We start from the raw sequence: 19,227 nt of genomic DNA, 5'->3' as shown, positions 1-19,227 counted from the left end.
ATAGCCGTATTTTAAGGCTTTTACATACTCTATCATTTTTTCAAATTCATAAATCTCTAACCAGGGAAAAAAATTGCACAATGTCAGCACCATCTCAGCCGATTGGCCACAAAGCAAAGGTCTTATCTCAATCCAAATCACTTTTTCAAGCAACTTTAATCACAACTGCATCATATTCAGTGCCATTTCATCTGTCTCATGCCTAATAATACAACTTGTGTGGCCCCACTTTAACACCATCAATGCTTGGCGCCCAAGAAAAATCTGGCAAAGATTTGAAATGGAAACACATCCCGCTAGTATGTTTTAGGAACAGGAAAAGTGATGTAGTTCACTTTGTTAAGATCATAGACAAAATTATGTGCAAACATGGAGACACACATGTGTGTGTGCGTGAGCGTGCGAGCGGCCGTATACATACTTGTATCATTATATTATTTTACATATAATTTTTTTTGTGGTGGTCGGGATTTGAACCCCGGACCTTGCATATATAATGCATTGTCCTTACCAGTTGAGCTAAGCTCACGAGGACATTTTACATATAATTTTATAGTGTATTATAATTTTGGATCGGAGAAGTTTGGCTAGAAATGTCTCTCTCAATCTATATTTGGTGTCTTGTCAAAAAATAAGTGTGTAATTTATTTCACTTTGTTGAAGAAGTTGGCACACTAACTTCAAAATAAATGAATTAATTGTCTTATAGCTCTTGAAGAAAAAGAAAGATATCAATCTTAATAAATATATAAATAATAAAAGTAATTAACGTTGTTGAAAACAAATGAATGATTTTGATTAATGTCAATTTAACATGGATAAATTCTACCCACTTTTTTTTTTTTTGGAGGGAAATTCTACCCACCTTTTGTTGATGGTGGGTAAATAAAAATTTGCCTAATTCTTTTTTAGTAGAATCCCGCACATTGAGGGAATACATCTTTCTTTCTCAAAATATTCATTTTATATAAAAAATTAATTATATTTTGTTTTAGTCTTAGCGTATTATATGTTTCAATTTAGTCTTAAAAATCCTTCAAAAAAAAAAATTGTCTTAAAAAAATGTTTCACCAATTAGGTTATTCCTATCAAGTGACCAAATAACACCTCACAATTCTCCATACCTGAAAATATAATGTACTCGTTACAAGGCGTAAACTTATAGTAGAAAAGTGTGCTATATGGAGCTGCCTCCAAATATGTTGAAGGAGATGAAAATAAGTATAACGGATTTCACATTGATATTCACATTCTAATGATTTCACATTGAAATCTTTCTTGTTGAATAAGATATTCTCCAACATTGAGAGAATTTTCACTTGGACAATACTTACCCAACCAAGTAGTACTTTTATTCCTTATTCTAATTCATATTAATGTGGTAACATTCATCGACCTTCTTTAAGGACACTTGGTCATAAACAACACAATATTGAAAAAATCTGGTGACTTTATCTCAATGAATTGTGCAATTAGCTTTGCAAACCTTGAGAATAATTCATCCATGATATTTTCACCAAACTCAGCTATTAAAAGAGATTCAAAACAAGCTCTGTGATACTTGGCTATGAACTCTCCTCTCATCTTGCTATCAACGACATGATCAACAATATCTTCTTGCAGGTTTGCATCCCAACCGATTTTAAAAGTCTTCAATGTTTGAATGATAAAAGATCCTTCTACCTCGATCACTTGTTTCACTTCCTTTATAGTAGGATGATATAGAGGCAAATTAAACAAGTCCAATTTTGCTTCTTCAACTAAACCCTACAGGGGAATTTTATAGAAAAGGCAAAGCATAAGTTAAAACAAAACATAATTTTTATTCCGGTATCTAGATCATCCAATAATATGATGATCAATAGAAAACATAAATACTATATTAACAAAGATTCAAATTGGCAAAAGGATAATTGTAAAAATAATAACATGACTACATGTACCACATCGTGTATGAAATATGTGTAAAAGAACGATTAAAATTATCAACAAAAAATTGAGAGTATTTTAAAAACTAGAATAATTCATCCTAGCTAGTTTTTTTTCCCCACAAAGGAAAAGTTTATTAAAAAGAAGAATTCAGAAAATAATAAGTTGCAATTACAAGATAGAGGAAAGAGGAGAAATCCTCAATCCAAGATGAAATGGATATCAAATTAGCGAAAGATGGATTATTATACTTCACACTCACCAATTGAACTCCTACCCCTACAAATGACCTAAACTTCCCAAATTATTTTTGACTTCAACAATTTTCATAACAATTGACATTATATCACCATATATTTTCATTGGATGCAAGTGTAAAATGACTTTATACTACCAGTGGAGTAATTAATATCTTTATATATGATTTTTTTTACAAAATTATATATGATATAAAATGTCAAGTTATATAGTTTTTTTTTAGGGTCAAGTTATATAGTTGTATTATATCTTCTATCGTTATTAAATTTCAAAAGTAAAAATATTGTAGGAAGCGATTAGGAGATCTAAAGTGCGTGTATTATCATTCCACAAGTCTTAACTTAAGTGATCTAGGTTTGAACCCCAACCTCTACACTTGTATGTGTGAGTTTCAATGATAATTTGTCATTTTGTCTATAAAAAATAGACTATTTATAAGTGTGTACTATTTTTAAGTGTTTAATTAAGCTTTCATATACTGATTAATTATCAAACATATATTAATCAATCATATTTACCTCTTGGACCATCTCGTTGAGTACCATGCCTAGTACCTCAAAAGAAGTAATTTCACCATTATTTTCTCTCCCAATTAAAGTTAGTACCATCACACCATCCAATGCTAGTTCTTCCGATCGTGACTGTAGAAAATTCTTGAAATCTCTTCCAAATTGCTCAACATAAACCTCATACACCGATGGAGGGCTCATTCTTGTTATGTAGATATTACCCTTGATGAGTGGTTCTGCTTTCTTGGTTGAATATTTTGGTGCCTAATATACCACCATTAACAAATAAAACAAGATCAACTATATGTAAAGACACCTAAATGATTGAGTTTCCTCTTCAACATGGGAGTGGTCATTCATAATGCTGAGTCTAAATAATCTTTTTTTTAGCAAATTGAGTCTAAATAATAATCTTAGTAAAATAGACTATTTACAAAAAAAAAAAAAAAAACAACTTAATTTAATGCAAAATACTAGGAATTAAACGTTGATACGTAGTGTATGTTTTTTAAAAGGGTAGTGTTAACTTTTGCCCTTAGGGCACATGTTAAGAAATCCAAAAAGAGAAATATTCCCTTAAACTTTGTGCATTCAATTCATTAAAACATTAAAAATTAAATTTAATACACGCATTCCAATACATTATTTATATATTTGCCTTCTAAACTTGTGCCTTGAGGGCACAAGTTAACATTTCCCTTTTTAAAAATAGAAAAAATGTTGTATTAAATTGAGAACACATAATTAAGGTGGGGGGGAAGGCACCTATCAAATAGATAAATAATAATAGGTTCTCATGAACTTAACTTATTTGATAGGAACAGTGCATAATACATGTAAATGTTTGGGGTTCAAACAAGACCATCACCAAAAAAAGATAAATAATAATACACAAAAAGAAGGAAATCCCTTTTTATAGTACATTTGTCTCCGTAAATACAACAATATTATCGAAAGAGATTTTCTTATCCTTTTTTAAGATCACCAAATTTTTTTATTTCAATAATCATTTTAGTAGTTAAATATATCTAAATTAATTAGACATATTTAACTAAATTTAAGACAATTTCCGTCTTGACGCTAGTTTCTAATAAAATTCTTATTTGTTGGTAAAAAAAAATAAAAAAAATATTCAGGATAGAAAAATTAGAAAAAAAAATCATTATTTATGTCTCTAATTTACCTCGGTAGTTCAATTTTTTCGATAATTGATGAATTAAAACTATTTGGTTTGGAGCAACTTACTTGTGATAGCCAATGGACACAATAGGAAGAATGAAAAAAATCTATGTAATTATTGGGAAACAGTCTTCCATAGAAGCTCCCTGGTGTTGCATGTATGAAGCATGTTCCAGGATTCTCTCCTCTTTCTTGTTGAATGCTTTGGTGGAAATCAGGTAGTAACTTCAAGATGGTATTGAAATCATTTTCATATAGATCATTGAGGTAAATTTGGAATGCTGGTAGCCCATGGTTTAAGCTTAAGCTAATTTTATCAATGACTTTCATGATATTTGAGACAACCATAAGTGCATTTGGTCCTGAAGAACAACCTAAATCAACTACTTTCCAACAACTATTAAAAGTTGTGTCCGATATCATCATTTTCAAATTCTCATCAAGTAAAGTCTTCACCTTCATTATCGCTTTTTTCTGCATAAAATTTAGTTTGGGTCATTATATCATATATGATATATATTGAATAATATTGGTGTGTGTCTATGAGTGGACAAAACAAACATTGACCAAGGAAGAGAAATAGAAGAAAAGAATCATATACTTGAAGAAAAATTAAATAGGAGGATTAGCCTTCCATAACTTAAAACATAAATAAAAGAAGAGAGCACACATAGACACACACCAATATTTCATGCCCTCCTCATCACTTCACTTCTTGTGTTCTTCTTCCAAACTAGTTAACCACCAAACTACCTTATCACTCAGGCTACTTCAACTCAAATTGAATAAATGAAGGAAAATACAAAACTTGTACGCATTAGTGGACCAACTATTAGGTATTTAAAAATACTCTCATTTCAACACGTTCTTGAACATTTACTTTTTATTGGATAAAATTAACATGGATCTCACACTTTAGAAATGAATCTCACATAAAGTAGTAGGATTTACGTTGATTTTAATCAATAAAATAATTAATGTTAAAAAGAGTATCGAAAAGAGATTATCCATAATATTTCTCTTATTCAACTCACATACACAAAAAAAACTATATCGTAAGCAACAACCACAGTTTTATGTCAAATTTCTAAACCTAAAAAATACTTATCATTGTTAATGTAATGGTTGTTGTGTTGCAGCAAAAATGAAAGAGAAGATCATAATACCGGAATTAACGAGTTTTTTACATAGCTTGTTTCTCCCGCACCACCCTTCATACGAAGAACTCGCTCCATTGCCATGAAAAATGCCACAACTATGTGATATATGAATGATTGAATGATGAGGCAAGTGAAGTGGTCCATATTTATAGAAGATATATAGCCACTATTTAGCTTAAGTATGATTAAGGAATAGTGTCAGAAGGATTAGAACCAGATCGTGATAGCTACACTGTTCATATTCATCACAGCGTACGTTATTTTATTTTATTTTATTTTTAATTTTTGATAGGTGAAGGAAAACATACGTAAGTGTTTTCTTTTCCGTTGATTCATTCTTTTTGGTATACATACGTTAGTGTTCATATTCATCACTCATGAGATTTTGTTTGTCCTTTTACAGGATCCATATAAAATTGTCAAATGCATTAATCAAAGTAGTGATTGTTAAACCGTTCATTTAGCATAACATATGGTTTATATAATTTAGGATTTGTTTGAATTTTCAAAAAGCGAGAGATCGAGTAAAATCAAGGGTTAAATATGCTTCATACCATTTTTTTTTGTTTTAATCCTCAAATTATCTTTTTTCGACTTTTAGTTTCTATAAAAATTTTAATCACAACTTTTTGACCATAAAATAAAAAGGAAAGCTCACATAACTCATTCCACACACCAAAACACACTATGATACTTCGAGCTCTCTCTCTCTCTCTCTCTCTCTCTCTCTCTCTCTCTCTCTCTCTCTCTCTCCCTCCCTCCCCCTTCCCCCTTCGACTTGTATTCCTCTCATTCTACTCTTTTATTTATGTCTCGTCGGTTTTGAGTCGTATTGGGACCATATTATGTTGGAACAAAATGTGTTTAACATTACCCTTTGAGAGTTTTGATGATAACAAGGTATTAAAAATTGTCAATTGGATAAGCTAATATTTGTTCAAGTGTACAGGACCATAGACAAAAATTTGACATCTTAAATAGGTTCTGGAAGAACAAAAGAGAGCTAAGAAATCAACAAAAAGGAAGCTTGAAGCATCTGAAGAGAGGTGCTCCTGAAGTATAGTGCTTCTGAAGTGATGACGTCATCAGAAGCAAGTTCATCAGAAGTTGAAGATCACCAGAAGCTGAAGTTCATCAGGAGATGCAAGACTTAAAGCTTCAAAGGCTGTTCAATGGATTTAATCTCGTCTAAGCATTGCAGAAGACTGGAAGTGTGAAGCAACGACTATTTTGAAAGGATTTGAAGGCATTGGATGCTTGTTCTTTAAAAAAGCGTTGACAAAGTACAATTTGACGAAGTGTACAACCACTACCTCCACTACTCTGTTTTTGTCTCTGCTACAAGACAAGAAAAACAACTCTGTCTGCAACGATGTTCCTTCACAATTGGAATGGATTTGAAATTGATCCTTCATAGAACAATAACCATATCAGGCAAAAGATCATTGGTGATTGATCAAAACTTCAAACGACTCTATTTTGATGTGCTGGCAATTCACAGCGTCTCTTTCACACCGAATGAAGACTTAGAGATTGGCAAGGACTCAACAACAATTTACAAGTGCCAAAACTCTGTTGAAATTGTTCTGCATTCAAAGTTCACTTAGAATTTCTTTTTCAAAGTTCATATCTTAGAAATTATAGAGTATTAAGAGTCTGTATCTGATTTGTATTGTGAACACCACTGATTGTATATCAAGTGTTCAACCTCAAACATTTTCTTTGTAATTTTGTTTGAAAAGAAGTCTCTTGCAGTTGTGCTTAAGCATTAGAAGTCTCTTAATTGTGTTCAGGAGCATAGGAAGTCTCTTGCAGTTGTGCTTGAGCAATTTGAAGTCTCTTGCTAAGTTTAGCAGTGAGCAGTTGTAATCAGATATTACATTTTAGTGAACTCTCCTTAGAAGTGCAAGGGGGACAGGACTACTTCCTGTTTGTGGAAGGAATTTGTATAATTGCTTTGTGTCTTTCTTCTCTCTCTCTCTCTCTCTCTCTCTCTCTCTCTCTCTCTGTTTTTATCCGCTGCAAGTTAGTCCTGAACATCACTTCAGAAGTAGAACTCTATTTGTTTCAGATCAGTGTTTTCAGCTTAGGAGAAAACGAAGAAAAAGCTAACAAAATTCAACCCCCCTTCTTGTGTTTTTCTCACCTTGATATTAAAGTGGTATCTAATACCATATTAAGGGTGTTCTTTCTTGAACGATTATAATCGCACATTTTGAACTGAGCAGTTTTATCCTGGAGGCGGCGTGGTTGATAACCTATCTTGCACAAACTCGTGTAGTGCCACAAAACTTGAGCGACCTAATCATGACTCAACCCGATAATCTCTTCTGTGGTGGTTTTCCTTTTAAAGGTACTTTTCTAAAGTACATGCATATCATCGCATTCTCATAAATCATCACACCTCATAAATACCATTAACAATTGCTTTTCTTGTCTACGTCTTCATCTACACACATTTATTTTTCATTTATTTTGCGTATGTCTATGTATTCCTCCATCTTTGTCAATTTAACTGTCGTTTTTGAATTATTTACGATTTTTAGGAAAATGATTATTTTAAAGATCCTTCCGCCTTAATCACTTGTCTAACTTCCTTTATTGTAGGATAATACACAGGCAAATCAAATAATTCCAATTTTGCTTCTTCAACCAAACCCTACAAATAAAAAAGGAACATTTATTTAAAAGTCAAATCACAATGTTAAAGAAAATATGGATCTTTATTTTTAATTTTGGAAAAATCTTTTTTGTTTTTAGTATCAATTTTTGTTTATTTTTGTTTTTGGTATTACCTCCAACAATGTTGAATTATGGATATACAACATGATTGCTAAGATACAAAATGACACAGAAATGGGAAAGGTGATTTGTAAAAGAAGTACAAGAGAAATGCTAGCAACACTCTCTTTAGCACTCACTCTTTTATTGGGTAAAATCAATGTATGTCCCACCACTTTATGTGAGTTTCATTTCCAAAGTGTAGGTCCCACATTGATTTCACCCAATAAAGGAGTGAGTGATAGAGAGAGTGCTTAAAAGAGAGTGTTGTTAGCATTCCTCATAAGTACAAACTACAAAATCAAATCTTAAACTTAAAAGAGATAATTATTTTAATTTAAGTGTAAACGTGAACAAATGTCATCGATAGAAGTGATATTTTCTATAGTAGTTTTATATTTTCTACAAAATAAGAGTTTAATCCCCCCTCTCCAACAAGCCGGCACTAATTTTTTCTATCTAACTTTTCTCTTCTAGTTTCTTCATTGAGGGGTGGTTTTGGGTCAATTTTTGACCAGAAATCACCCTCTTCATCCCTTTCTATTCCATTTCAATCCAAATAATTGATTTTCACATAGATCTAGGTTTTTTTCTTCGTGATTTCGTCATCCGAGTGTGGTGGTGTGTTGTTCGTCATTGTTTGATTTCCCGTCTTGGTGCGGTGTTCATTTGATTCTTATTGAAATATTGATTATTCAAACGTTGCAGATCCAGAGGCATAGGTATTCCGGTCACTTTAATTTTATCATATATTTTTGTAGGCATTATGCCGTTATATGTTATTAACTTGGATGCTGTGAGTTTGTTCGCAGATTCATCCTTTATGTTTTTAGCGGTGTTGAATGATGTACTCTATCGTTTTGTTTTTGTAAAAAAGAAAAAAGAAGTGGGGATAGGCGGCTCTGTTTGGTAAGCCCACCAAATGAGCTTATAGCTTATAGCTTATAGCTTATAAGCTCGTTTGACAAAAAAAGCTCTGTTTGGTAACGATCTTTTACCACGAGCTTATAGCTTATTTCACGAATTTCCACGAGCTTATAAGCTATTTTTCAGAAGCTACTTCAAGTAGCGTTTGAGCTTATAGCTTATTGTATTTTATTCCACTTTTGCCCTTGCTATTTTATCTAAAATCCCTTTTTACCCTTTATAATTTATTACAATCTGAAATATTTTTACGTTAATGCTGAAACAATTTTCAATCCCATTTTTTTGTCACATGATTTTTCAATCTGAAGTATTTTATTCCACATGATTTTTCTAAAATCCCATTTTTGTCGCCTACAACATATGGATTCGATTTTTCTTTTTGTTTTTAAAATAAAATGAAATTAAGTATTTTGACCAAAAAATAAAATATTAATTTATTAATCTATAAAATATATATATTAAATTGATTAATTTAAATTATTAAATATCTTAAATATTAATTTATAGTAGTATAAATTTTATATAAATTAATAATGTCCTTTTATGTAATTTTACATTTATCAGCTAGTTCAACCGCTATTTTTACCAAACACTTTAATTAGCTTATCAGCTATAAGCTATCAGCTAAAAGCTATCAGCTAACTTATCAGCTAAAAGCTATCAGCTAGCTTATCAGCTAGCTTATAAGCTATCCGCTATTTTTACCAAACAGAGCCTAGTAATAAAGAAAACTGATTTTTATCATAAAGGTTTTTAGAAGTTGTTAATTACTATAGTGTTCATATGCTTACTTACCTCTTGGGCCATCTCATTAAGTACTGTATCAAGTACCTCGCCCATGGTAATTTCATTCGTTGTTTCTCTGCCAATGAAAGTTACTACCATCATACCACCCGACATTAGTTCCTCGAAGCGTGACTTCAAAAAGGATTTGAAATCTATTTGAAATCTCTCAAAATATGCATCATATACCGATGGAGGGCTTGTTCTTGTTAGGCAGATATTTCCCTTATTAAATGGCACTCCTTTCTTGGTCAAAACTTTCGGTGCCTATTGCCATCAAAGAATGAAAAGAGAAAATTAAATAAAAGAAAGTAATTTGTACTTGTTAGAATATAAAATTTTCATTGTATAAATCATTAGTATCTTCTACATTAGTTAAAGATTATTTGATCCCAACTCAATTGTATAAATACAGAAGAATTCTATTATGGTATCACGAATCTAAACCCTATTAGTCACCTTATTGCACCGATTTTCTTTCTCCTCCCTCCTCTCACAGTTGTCTAGTCTCCTTCTTTCTCCTTTCTTTCGGCTTCACCGCACCGACATCTCCCTCAACCCTCTCTTCTCCCTCGGTTTTTGATTCACCGAACCACCATCTCCCTCAACCCTCCCTTCTTTCTCAGCTTCTCTCTCCAAAAATCATCATGTCCGATTTTGAAACCCCACCGTCTAAACAATCAAAGACACCACTCGAAACCACTATCACCACCACCAATCACCCCATTCATCAAGCAATAACTATCAACAATATCACAAACTTCATCAAAATTACTCTAGATATTGAAAAGAGCCAATACAATACACCGTCTAAGTTATTTGAAATTCATGCTCAAACTTATAAGGTTCAAACTTATAAGGTTCTTGACCACATTATCCATACATCCACCCCAAAACCTAGCTCTTCCTCTCCCTCTCAAGAATTCACGCTCAAGAATTCGACTAGTAATATGTAATAACCACCTAGTAGATGTTAGGAAAATTTCATATGTACATGTGTAAGTGTTTTGGTATTTTAAATTTCACCTTGTCTCTTGAAACCACTATTCGCTACTAAAAAAGTTGAATAACATGCAAAAATTGAAGTGTTTTTAATTTCTGAACAACATACAAAAACTGAAGTGTTAAAGATGCTAAAACTAAAGAATAATTAACTTCTTTTTTTTAAAAAAAAAAAATCGGTAATTCAATGTTAAGATGAATTAAAAATTGATTTAGTAGTACTTACCTGTGATAGCCAGTGGAGGCAATAGGAGGAATGAAAAAAATTGATATATTTATTAGGAAAGAGTCGTCCATAAAAATTTCCTGGTGTTGCATTTATGTAGCATTCTTCAACATTGTCTCCTTTTTCTTGTTGTATAGTTTGGTAGAAATCAGGGAGTAACTTGAAGATGGTGTTGAAATCATTTTCATATAGATCGTTGAGAAAAATTTGAAATACAGGTGTTCCATGGTTTGACTTCAAGCTAATTTTGTGGATGATCTTCAAGATATTAGAGATGACCAAAAATGTATTTGGTCCTGAAGAACAACCTAAATCTGCTATTTTATAACAACCATTGAAAGTTGTGTTGGACATCAACAATTTCAAATTCTCTTCCACTATAGTCTTCACTTTCATTATCACTTTTCTCTGCATAAAATTTAGATGGTGTATATGTACAATATAGTCATGATGAGAAAATGAAATTACTAATGAGTATAATACAATAAACATTTAAAATATATGAAATATGTAATTTTAGTCATAAAGTATGATAAATACTTGAATGGTCATCACAACCCCAAATAAAAATTCTCTTTAGACAAAAAAAAAACATAATTTAATTATTTTAAAATCAAACATGATTTAATTCTTTTCCCATCTATCTTTTTTTCTCTTTTGTGTGTGTTCTCTTAAATAGTGGGCCTAATTTTCATGACCATACAAAGACTTTATCTGATGGTATATGAGAAATTGAGAATCATTCATGTTAGTTCCAACAAAGACTAAAAAGAAGAATATCATAAGATTTACGGAATACTTATTATTTTTATACTAGAACTCGGACCCGTGCTCCGCACAGGTCATATCAAAGCTTCAAAAATTAAAAAAAAAAAAAATGAAAACTTGTAATAGACCACTCAACACTAAGGAAAAAGTTTAGATTAAAAGATAGAGTATTACATAAGTCATACAAAGAGATGGACTATAACATTGTTAATTCAAACAAAAGACACAATTTAGGATATATTACGAAAAACTTCTCTATAGACCGCATTAGACGTTACATCCGTCTCTTCACCATCATCGTTAGTTACTAATATCTTCAAACCATCTCTTGAAGTCACCCTTGACAATGCCACATACAATTGACCATGAGAAAAGACAGGCGATGGTAAATATACTCCCACATGCTTTAGAGACTGGCCTTGACTTTTATTAATAGTCATTGCAAAAGAAACAGCTATCAGAAATTGCCTTCTTTGAAACTTGAAAGGAATTCTGATATCAGACGGGATTAAAGATAATCTTGGAATACACACTTTGTCACCTATATTACTGCCGGATATCACTTGTCCTTCAAGCACAAATCTACACATCCTTGTAATGATCAACCTCGTTCCGTTGCACAATCCCAAACTCTGATCTATATTTCTTAATAACATGATTGGAACTCCTACTTTCAGACGCAGCTTATGATTTGGAAGTCCCGAAGCAACAATTGTGTTGAGAAATTCAGGCGTATGAACATCGTCCACAACATCGGCACCTGTCTTACTTGTTACCGGGGTATCATAACTCAAATATATTCTTTCTTCTCCTGGCAACAAATCCAATATATACTCATTGACTTTTTCAACAATCAGATTTTTTGGAGTTAATATAGCTCTATCTTGGAAGTAGTCCATATTATGCATATCTCATAACAGATTAGGATAAGTGCTATTAACAATGGAAGCAATTGGATCACCTGAAGTTGTAATCAGTAAGTCAGGCGGAATAGTAATTGAGATATCTACCTCGTTGCATTCTCCAACCGTACCATCACCGATACTCAATATCCAATCCGAAAAAGCTTTCTTTCTTCAATTTCTGATTCAGATGCACCATGGAGAATCCTCATATTTTTAGTTAGAGTAAGTACCTCACAAAACCTCCAAAGTGGTGAAGAATTAATTGTCGCATGTACAACTTCAGGTCTAGGGGCTCTGGGTACTACAGGCAAAATCTGCCTAAAGTCTCCACCAAATACAACAACCTTGCCACCGAATGGAATATACTTGTTTTGAGGGTTGATTTTTTTAAGAATATCTCTAAACGTTCGATCCACAACTTCAAAACAATACCTGTGCATCATTGGTGCTTCATCCCAGATTATAAGCTTTGCCTTAGCAATCAAGGTTGCCAGTGGTGAATCTGGTTCAATTGTACAGGTTGAAAACTCGTCGATAGTGAAAGGAATGCAAAACCTTGAATGTGCAGTTCTTCCACCTGGTATGAGCAATGCAGCTATTCCACTTGATGCAACAGCCAAAAAAATTTCACTTTTAGATCTCAATGCAGCGCACATAGCCCTCTTGATAAATGTCTTCCCTGTGCCACCGTAACTGTAACATCCCAGACTGCTTTCAGGATTGTCGACTAACCCCACAAACCAACACGAGTCTTTTCAGCATGCTTTGTCCTCACTCACATGCTTACCGGGAAACTTCCCGGTAGGTCACCCATCCTAGTACTACTCCAAGCCAAGCACGCTTAACTGTGGAGTTCTTATGGAATGGGCTACCGAAAAGAAGATGCATCTTGTTGATATGGGTAGTACCTAACAATTCTTATAAGCCTTCCTTCAACCATGTAGTCCCATACCTACACGGCCTCCGGATCCCTCTCATTCCGATGTGATTCGGTTCCTCTTATTAACGTGGGGTCATCCTTACGGATAGTGCCCGTTCCAACTGGCGGGAACCTTTCGTATCCAACTGGCGGGATATCGAAAGCCACGTCGTGGGTGTTACATGCCCACCAGCTTCCGCCTGGTACGTCCCCGAACCACACCGTACTGGGAGAGGTCTGCTCTGATACCAATTTGTAACATCCCAGACTGCTTTCAGGATTGCCGACTAACCCCACAAACCAACACGAGTCTTTTCAGCATGCTTTGTCCTCACTGACATGCTTACCGGGAAACTTCCCGGTAGGTCACCCATCCTAATACTACTTCAAGCCAAGCACGCTTAACTGTGGAGTTCTTATGGAATGGGCTACCGAAAAGAAGATGCATCTTGTTGATATGGGTAGTACCTAACAATTCTTATAAGCCTTCCTTCAACCATGTAGTCCCATACCTACACGGCCTCCGGATCCCTCTCATTCCGATGTGATTCGGTTCCTCTTATTAACGTGGGGTCATCCTTACGGATAGTGCCCGTTCCAACTGGCGGGAACCTTTCGTATCCAACTGGCGGGATATCGAAAGCCACGTCGTGGGTGTTACAGTAACCGTAAAGAAAGAATAAACCATGCCTACCTCGTCAACCCTTGCCATTATTCTACCTTAAACTGTTCGCTGTTCTGCAGTCATGGTTGACATCATTCTCTTGTGTTCTTCTAACAAAACAGGCCTATTATAACTCATCTCTTCATGTACAATTCTATTTTGCACATCCGGAACTAAAGAAGGATCGGCTGTTGGCATTGGAGGATATTTAGATAAACTTTTCCCACAGCTTTGTAACAACATCTCAATTTCTGCTAGAGCGTATGCTTTCAACTGATCATCACTTAACACCAACTCTGAAAGACATATGCATATAAGACACATGAAATCAAAAAAAAATAATAAGGATTCGAAAAAAAAAGGAGGATAGGAATAAAAAAAAAGGAGGATAGGAATTCAAAAAAAAAAATAATAAGGATTCGGCTGGCCAAAATTATAGCAAACTTGATAACAAAATTCGGCTGGCATTAATTAAGTAAGATGATCAATGGCTAAAATTGAATGGCGCCTAAATGTGCAAGATCCAATGACTCAGAAAAGTGGAGGGAGAAATGGGGGGAAAATATTAGGGTTAGAAATAGCTTTAGGGGTTAAGATTTATTATTTAGGGTAGAAAATATTTGCTTCATAAAAAAAAAAAGGCAAGAGGATGGAAATAAAATTGGTGCGATGCATTTTTTTAGATGGAATTTGTTATGTGAAATAATTGCAAACCTAAAAGTGTAGAAAATATTTGCTTAAAAAAAAAGGAGGATAGGAATAAAAAAAAAGGAGGATAGGAATTCAAAAAAAATAATAATAAGGATTCAGCTGGCCAAAAGGAGGATAGGAATTCAAAAAAAAAAATAAGGATTCGCAAAATAAAAGGAGGATAGGAATAAAAAAAAAGAGGATAGGAATTTAAAAATAATAATAATAAGGATTCGGCTGGTCAAAATTATAGCAAACTTGATAACAAAATTCCGCTGGCATTAATTAAGTGAGATGATCAATGGCTAAAATTGAATGGCGCTTAAATATGCAAGATCCAATGGCTCAGAAAAGTGGATGGAGAATGGGGGAAAATATTAGGGTTAGAGATAGCTTTAGGGGTTAAGCTTTATTATATAAGATGTTTTATTAGATACTACATTAAAGAGAATGTGATTTTTTTTAGATTGAATAGAGGGTTTATTCATGTAATATTGAACACCTCAAAGTGTGATTATCCACTTTTTAGTTATAACTTGCTTTCCCTAAAAAAAAAGAAGTTATAACTTGCTAAAAGACACCTTCATAAAAGTTAGTTGGTGTCTTTTAGCAAATGTCAATAGGATAACTTGCTAAAAAAACACCTTCATAAAAGGTGTCTTTTAGCAAAACATATATATATATATATATATATATATATATATATATATATATATATATATATATATATATATATATATATATGTATGTATGTATGGTATCTCTCCCAAGTGCATTCAAACTTTGGTTTACCATGTTTAAAAGTCTAACATCTTCAAACCTTGGTTGATAAAATACAAATAACTATATTTTTTTTATAAGTAAAATACAATTAATTATAAAATAAATAGTAGAAAAATATTAGTTCATAAAAAGTAAATTACCGGAAACAAAAACCATGAAGATAATACCTGTAATAAGGAGTTATTCGCATAGCTTGTTTCTCCCACACCACCTTTCATGTGAAGGACTCGATCGATTGCCATAAGAAAAGATGTTGAAGCTAACACAAACACAATACCCCGTCACAAGAAGTAAGGTCAAAGATAAAGCTCAAAAATACTTGTGTAACTTTGAGTTTCTATTACTACTTTGGTGACATTAATATATTTTGATAAGAGTAAATGATAAATAAATAATTTAAATATATTATTTTGATCAGAAGAGCGATAAAGATAAAGCCACCAATATGATCAAAACTCAAATCACAAGTAGAACCTGATAAAACTATACAAATTTTACGATATGAACTATTCTCTAGTTCTTCACTTTGTTCTATTTCCATATTAGAACAGGTGATTATTTTGCCAATGCAACTTCACTAGTATATGTGTGATGTTTATGGCATAAATCCCATAGATCATAGCAAGAAAAATATGATTGGATAATTTAAGGATATGTATGATATGCCCTAACCTATGTCAATTTTTAGAGGAGAGGAACTTACAGGATGAAGCCTTTGTCTTTCAACTCTGTATTTGGAAGTGCCCAAAAACTGAGACCCTTTCTTCTTATATATAGAACTTAAAAAAAATCAGATGAACACCGCAAAATTTGGGAAAATGTACACTGCTTTGGATTGGAATCATATAATTTTATAACACCGACTTTTTCTCTCTTAACCAATCTTCTCCTTAATCTAAATAATTTAATTTAATAAGGTGTCAACTCTATACTTAGGACTTGATTTGTAATCTTAAGGGAGAGAGTTTGAATCCCAACGGTTGTTATTTAAAAAAAAAAATCTCATTTAAAAAAATAATAATATTTTTCTTTTTTTTGACAAAAAATAATATTTTAAAAAAATAATAATTTTAAAAAAATAATATTTTTCTATGTAAAATTAAAATGTTAATGCATTTTAGCGAAGCTTCTCCAAAGCTTATTAAAATTGTTCCAGAAGTTGAAGAACCGAGTCCTTGTTTTTTATATCGTTTTTTATACCGAAGAGAGTCAGAGGAGTAAATCAAAATGAGCACCGATTGCAAAATTCCAAATAAAACATTTCACACAAAACAAAATCTCAATGGAGTTGATCTGTAGCTTCCAACCGCTCCAGGAAATGTTGATCTGCTATGCTATGTTGGATCGCTTGGCTGGATAAGAGAATGACTGGTGGGTGGATGCTTCTCGAACCCACTTGAAAAAAAATGAAAAAAAAAATAAAAGACCATATTTTATTATAAAATTAATACTATTTTTTAGTATATTTTTGGCTTAATTGGACATTTGGTCCTCTAAATAATTATGCGTTTACATTTTGGTTCCATAAATCGTAAAACCAACATTTTGGTCCCCTTGGTTCTGCTCCGTCAGTCAAATTGATTCCGTTAGTTTTTCAATCTCTAAAATTTTTGATATGATTTTAACTGTTTGATTGCATGTCCATTATACCTATAGTGAACAGTCAGCGGCTATTTTTTTTTTTTTCATTTTTCATCATCTTCTCTCTTCTTCTTCCTCAATCTATAAACATTTTTCCAGAATTATTTTTCTTCCAAAATACAAATTCAAAGAAACACAACATAACACACAAATTACAACAACCTTCAAGAAAATAGAATTCATCACAAAAACAACATTTCTTGAACAAAGCATGAAATGTTGATGAAGAGAGTCAGCGCCCAGAAAACATAATGAAAAAAAAACCCTTAAACGTCTGCAAATAAAGAGATGAACGCGACTGGATACGCGGCGGCGCTGATGGTTGAACATGACCCATATGTCAAGGCTGGTTTAATGTACATCATTAAGTGTCATGATCCATTTTCATCATTTAATTTTCTGGTAATTTAAAGTAACGTTGAAGCTTACCCATATGTTTGTTCTCTTCAAACTCAGACCCATTTGGTTTGTTGTTTGTTGGGGTTTTTATGGTATAGTAGTAAGAATGGGAGGTTACATGTTTTTTGGTTGAAATTGGAACTCGGTTTTGATTGATTTTTCAGTTTTTGGAATGTGATTTGAATTGAGTGTTTTTATATTTTGCGACTTTGTGTTAGTTGTTGCAGTACGAACACAGGGAGATGTTAGATTTGCGGGAGTGAGAGAAATTAAATTGAAGTGAAAAATCATAGGAAAAGCTGGATTTTCTTCCATTGATGATGTTTGTTGATGTTGAATGTTGTGGAATTGATGCAGAATTGTTTTTTTTTTTGGATTGGTGCAGAATTGTTGTTGTTTTGATTCTGAAAATGGTGTTGAATTGGTGCAGAATTGATTTTTTATTTTATTTCATGAATGTTAGTGAAAATGGTATGAACTATGAAGATGATGAAGAAAAGTGAGGAAGAAGATGAAGAAAAGGAGAATTAATTAGTTGTTGTTGACTCACCGTAAGATAAAATACACCTGCGTAATCCAATGACCCTCCTTTTAAAAAAAAATCAAACGGTTTAAATTAGAATAATTAATAGGATCTATGGTGGACCACTCTTAAAGTTGGTCCACCATAGACATTTGGGGGTTAAAGTTAACAGTCAGGACCTTTTTGACTGACGGAGCAAAACCAAGAGGACCAAAATGTGGATTTTACAATTTATGAGACCAAAATGTAAACGAATAATTATTTAGAGGACCAAATGTCCAATTACGCCTATATTTTTTGTATCAAAGTGACAAGACATGCCACACCCTAGAACCACAAAATTCTTACAACCATGCTAAAAAAATTAGGAAAGGGAGATTCTATGAAGAAGTCAGGCAAATGACTTCTTCGGTGAAGTTACCCTACATCCAATAATAATGTGCCACATGTCATGTGTGTTGACTGTTGCTTGGAATATAGTGTGTACCTGCTCAATATGTTCCACTGTAGACTAGCTTTTTTGAACCATCAGATTAATCACCTCACTGGTGTTATTGTGTGTCTTTCACACTATATTTATTTCCTTTCTCCTTTTTGAATTTTTCTTCCTTCTATTTCAAAAATTATTTAAATAAACCTTTTTATAATAATCCTTTTTATAAAAAATATTTCATTATTAAAAATAAAAAAACCCAGGAAGATTATGAACATCATCACCATCTTCATACCTTCATCATCTTCTTTATTGAACAAAAAACAAAATAGCTACTCAAATACACTTCCAAATAACATGAATCTCAATATTATCTTCATCTCCATTTTCTTCTCAAGGCAAAAGTCAATTACCCTAATTTAAATCCAACTCTTAATGGACACAAGAGTCAGATCAGATTTGATTTCAAGCGCGAGTTTTGCTATTATGTCACTCTGTTTGTCAAAGCTTTGTCATTCTGATATCGAGTTTGATCTCCTAAATTTTTACTGCGCACTTCTAATTTAATGGATTTTACAAATTGTGTCTCGTTTCTCATTTAGCACAAACAAAATGTTTTTTGTTTAAGAATCTGTGTTTAAATCTCAAATTTCGGTGTTAAAATTGCTTGAATTAGTGATTTTCATGTTTTGGGTTACGTGGGTCTTCAACCGGGTCGAGCTGACCCGTATGAAGGTTGAAGATGAAG

General features: G+C 32.8%; 2 protein-coding genes and 1 long non-coding RNA gene across 4 annotated transcripts; all 3 read right to left on the bottom strand.

The window, feature by feature from the left end:
- Positions 1-1,218: 1,218 nt before the first annotated feature.
- Positions 1,219-5,155, bottom strand: LOC146909237 (putative caffeine synthase MTL2). The gene is made up of 4 exons (XM_085724008.1): positions 5,042-5,155; positions 3,942-4,349; positions 2,706-2,960; positions 1,219-1,767 (listed from the first exon to the last, which is right to left on the bottom strand). The coding sequence occupies exons 1-4, from the start codon at positions 5,114-5,116 to the stop codon at positions 1,402-1,404; spliced, it is 1,104 nt and encodes a 367-aa protein (XP_085580134.1). The 5' UTR covers positions 5,117-5,155; the 3' UTR covers positions 1,219-1,401.
- A 783-nt stretch (positions 5,156-5,938) lies between these two features.
- On the bottom strand, positions 5,939-16,180 carry LOC146909235 (putative caffeine synthase MTL2). Of its 2 annotated transcripts, none has more exons than XM_085724009.1 (5): positions 15,958-16,180; positions 15,651-15,742; positions 10,755-11,162; positions 9,539-9,793; positions 5,939-6,444 (listed from the first exon to the last, which is right to left on the bottom strand). In XM_085724009.1, the coding sequence occupies exons 1-5, from the start codon at positions 16,022-16,024 to the stop codon at positions 6,214-6,216; spliced, it is 1,053 nt and encodes a 350-aa protein (XP_085580135.1). In that variant the 5' UTR covers positions 16,025-16,180; the 3' UTR covers positions 5,939-6,213. The 2 variants fall into 2 exon arrangements, with proteins under 2 accessions (XP_085580135.1, XP_085580137.1); XM_085724011.1 differs by lacking the exon at positions 5,939-6,444 and adding an exon at positions 6,609-7,694.
- On the bottom strand, positions 11,767-12,193 carry LOC146909236 (uncharacterized). The gene is made up of 2 exons (XR_015017891.1): positions 12,056-12,193; positions 11,767-11,945 (listed from the first exon to the last, which is right to left on the bottom strand). It is a non-coding gene; the product is annotated as an uncharacterized LOC146909236 (long non-coding RNA).
- Positions 16,181-19,227: the final 3,047 nt, after the last annotated feature.

Source organism: Medicago sativa, chromosome 7 (genome assembly GCF_051527215.1).
Source record: "Medicago sativa cultivar Bolivia chromosome 7, Bolivia_mono, whole genome shotgun sequence".
Taxonomy (NCBI): domain Eukaryota; kingdom Viridiplantae; phylum Streptophyta; class Magnoliopsida; order Fabales; family Fabaceae; genus Medicago; species Medicago sativa.
The sequence above is the reverse complement of the archived record's forward strand: the minus strand, read 5'-3'. Positions and strand labels throughout refer to the sequence as shown.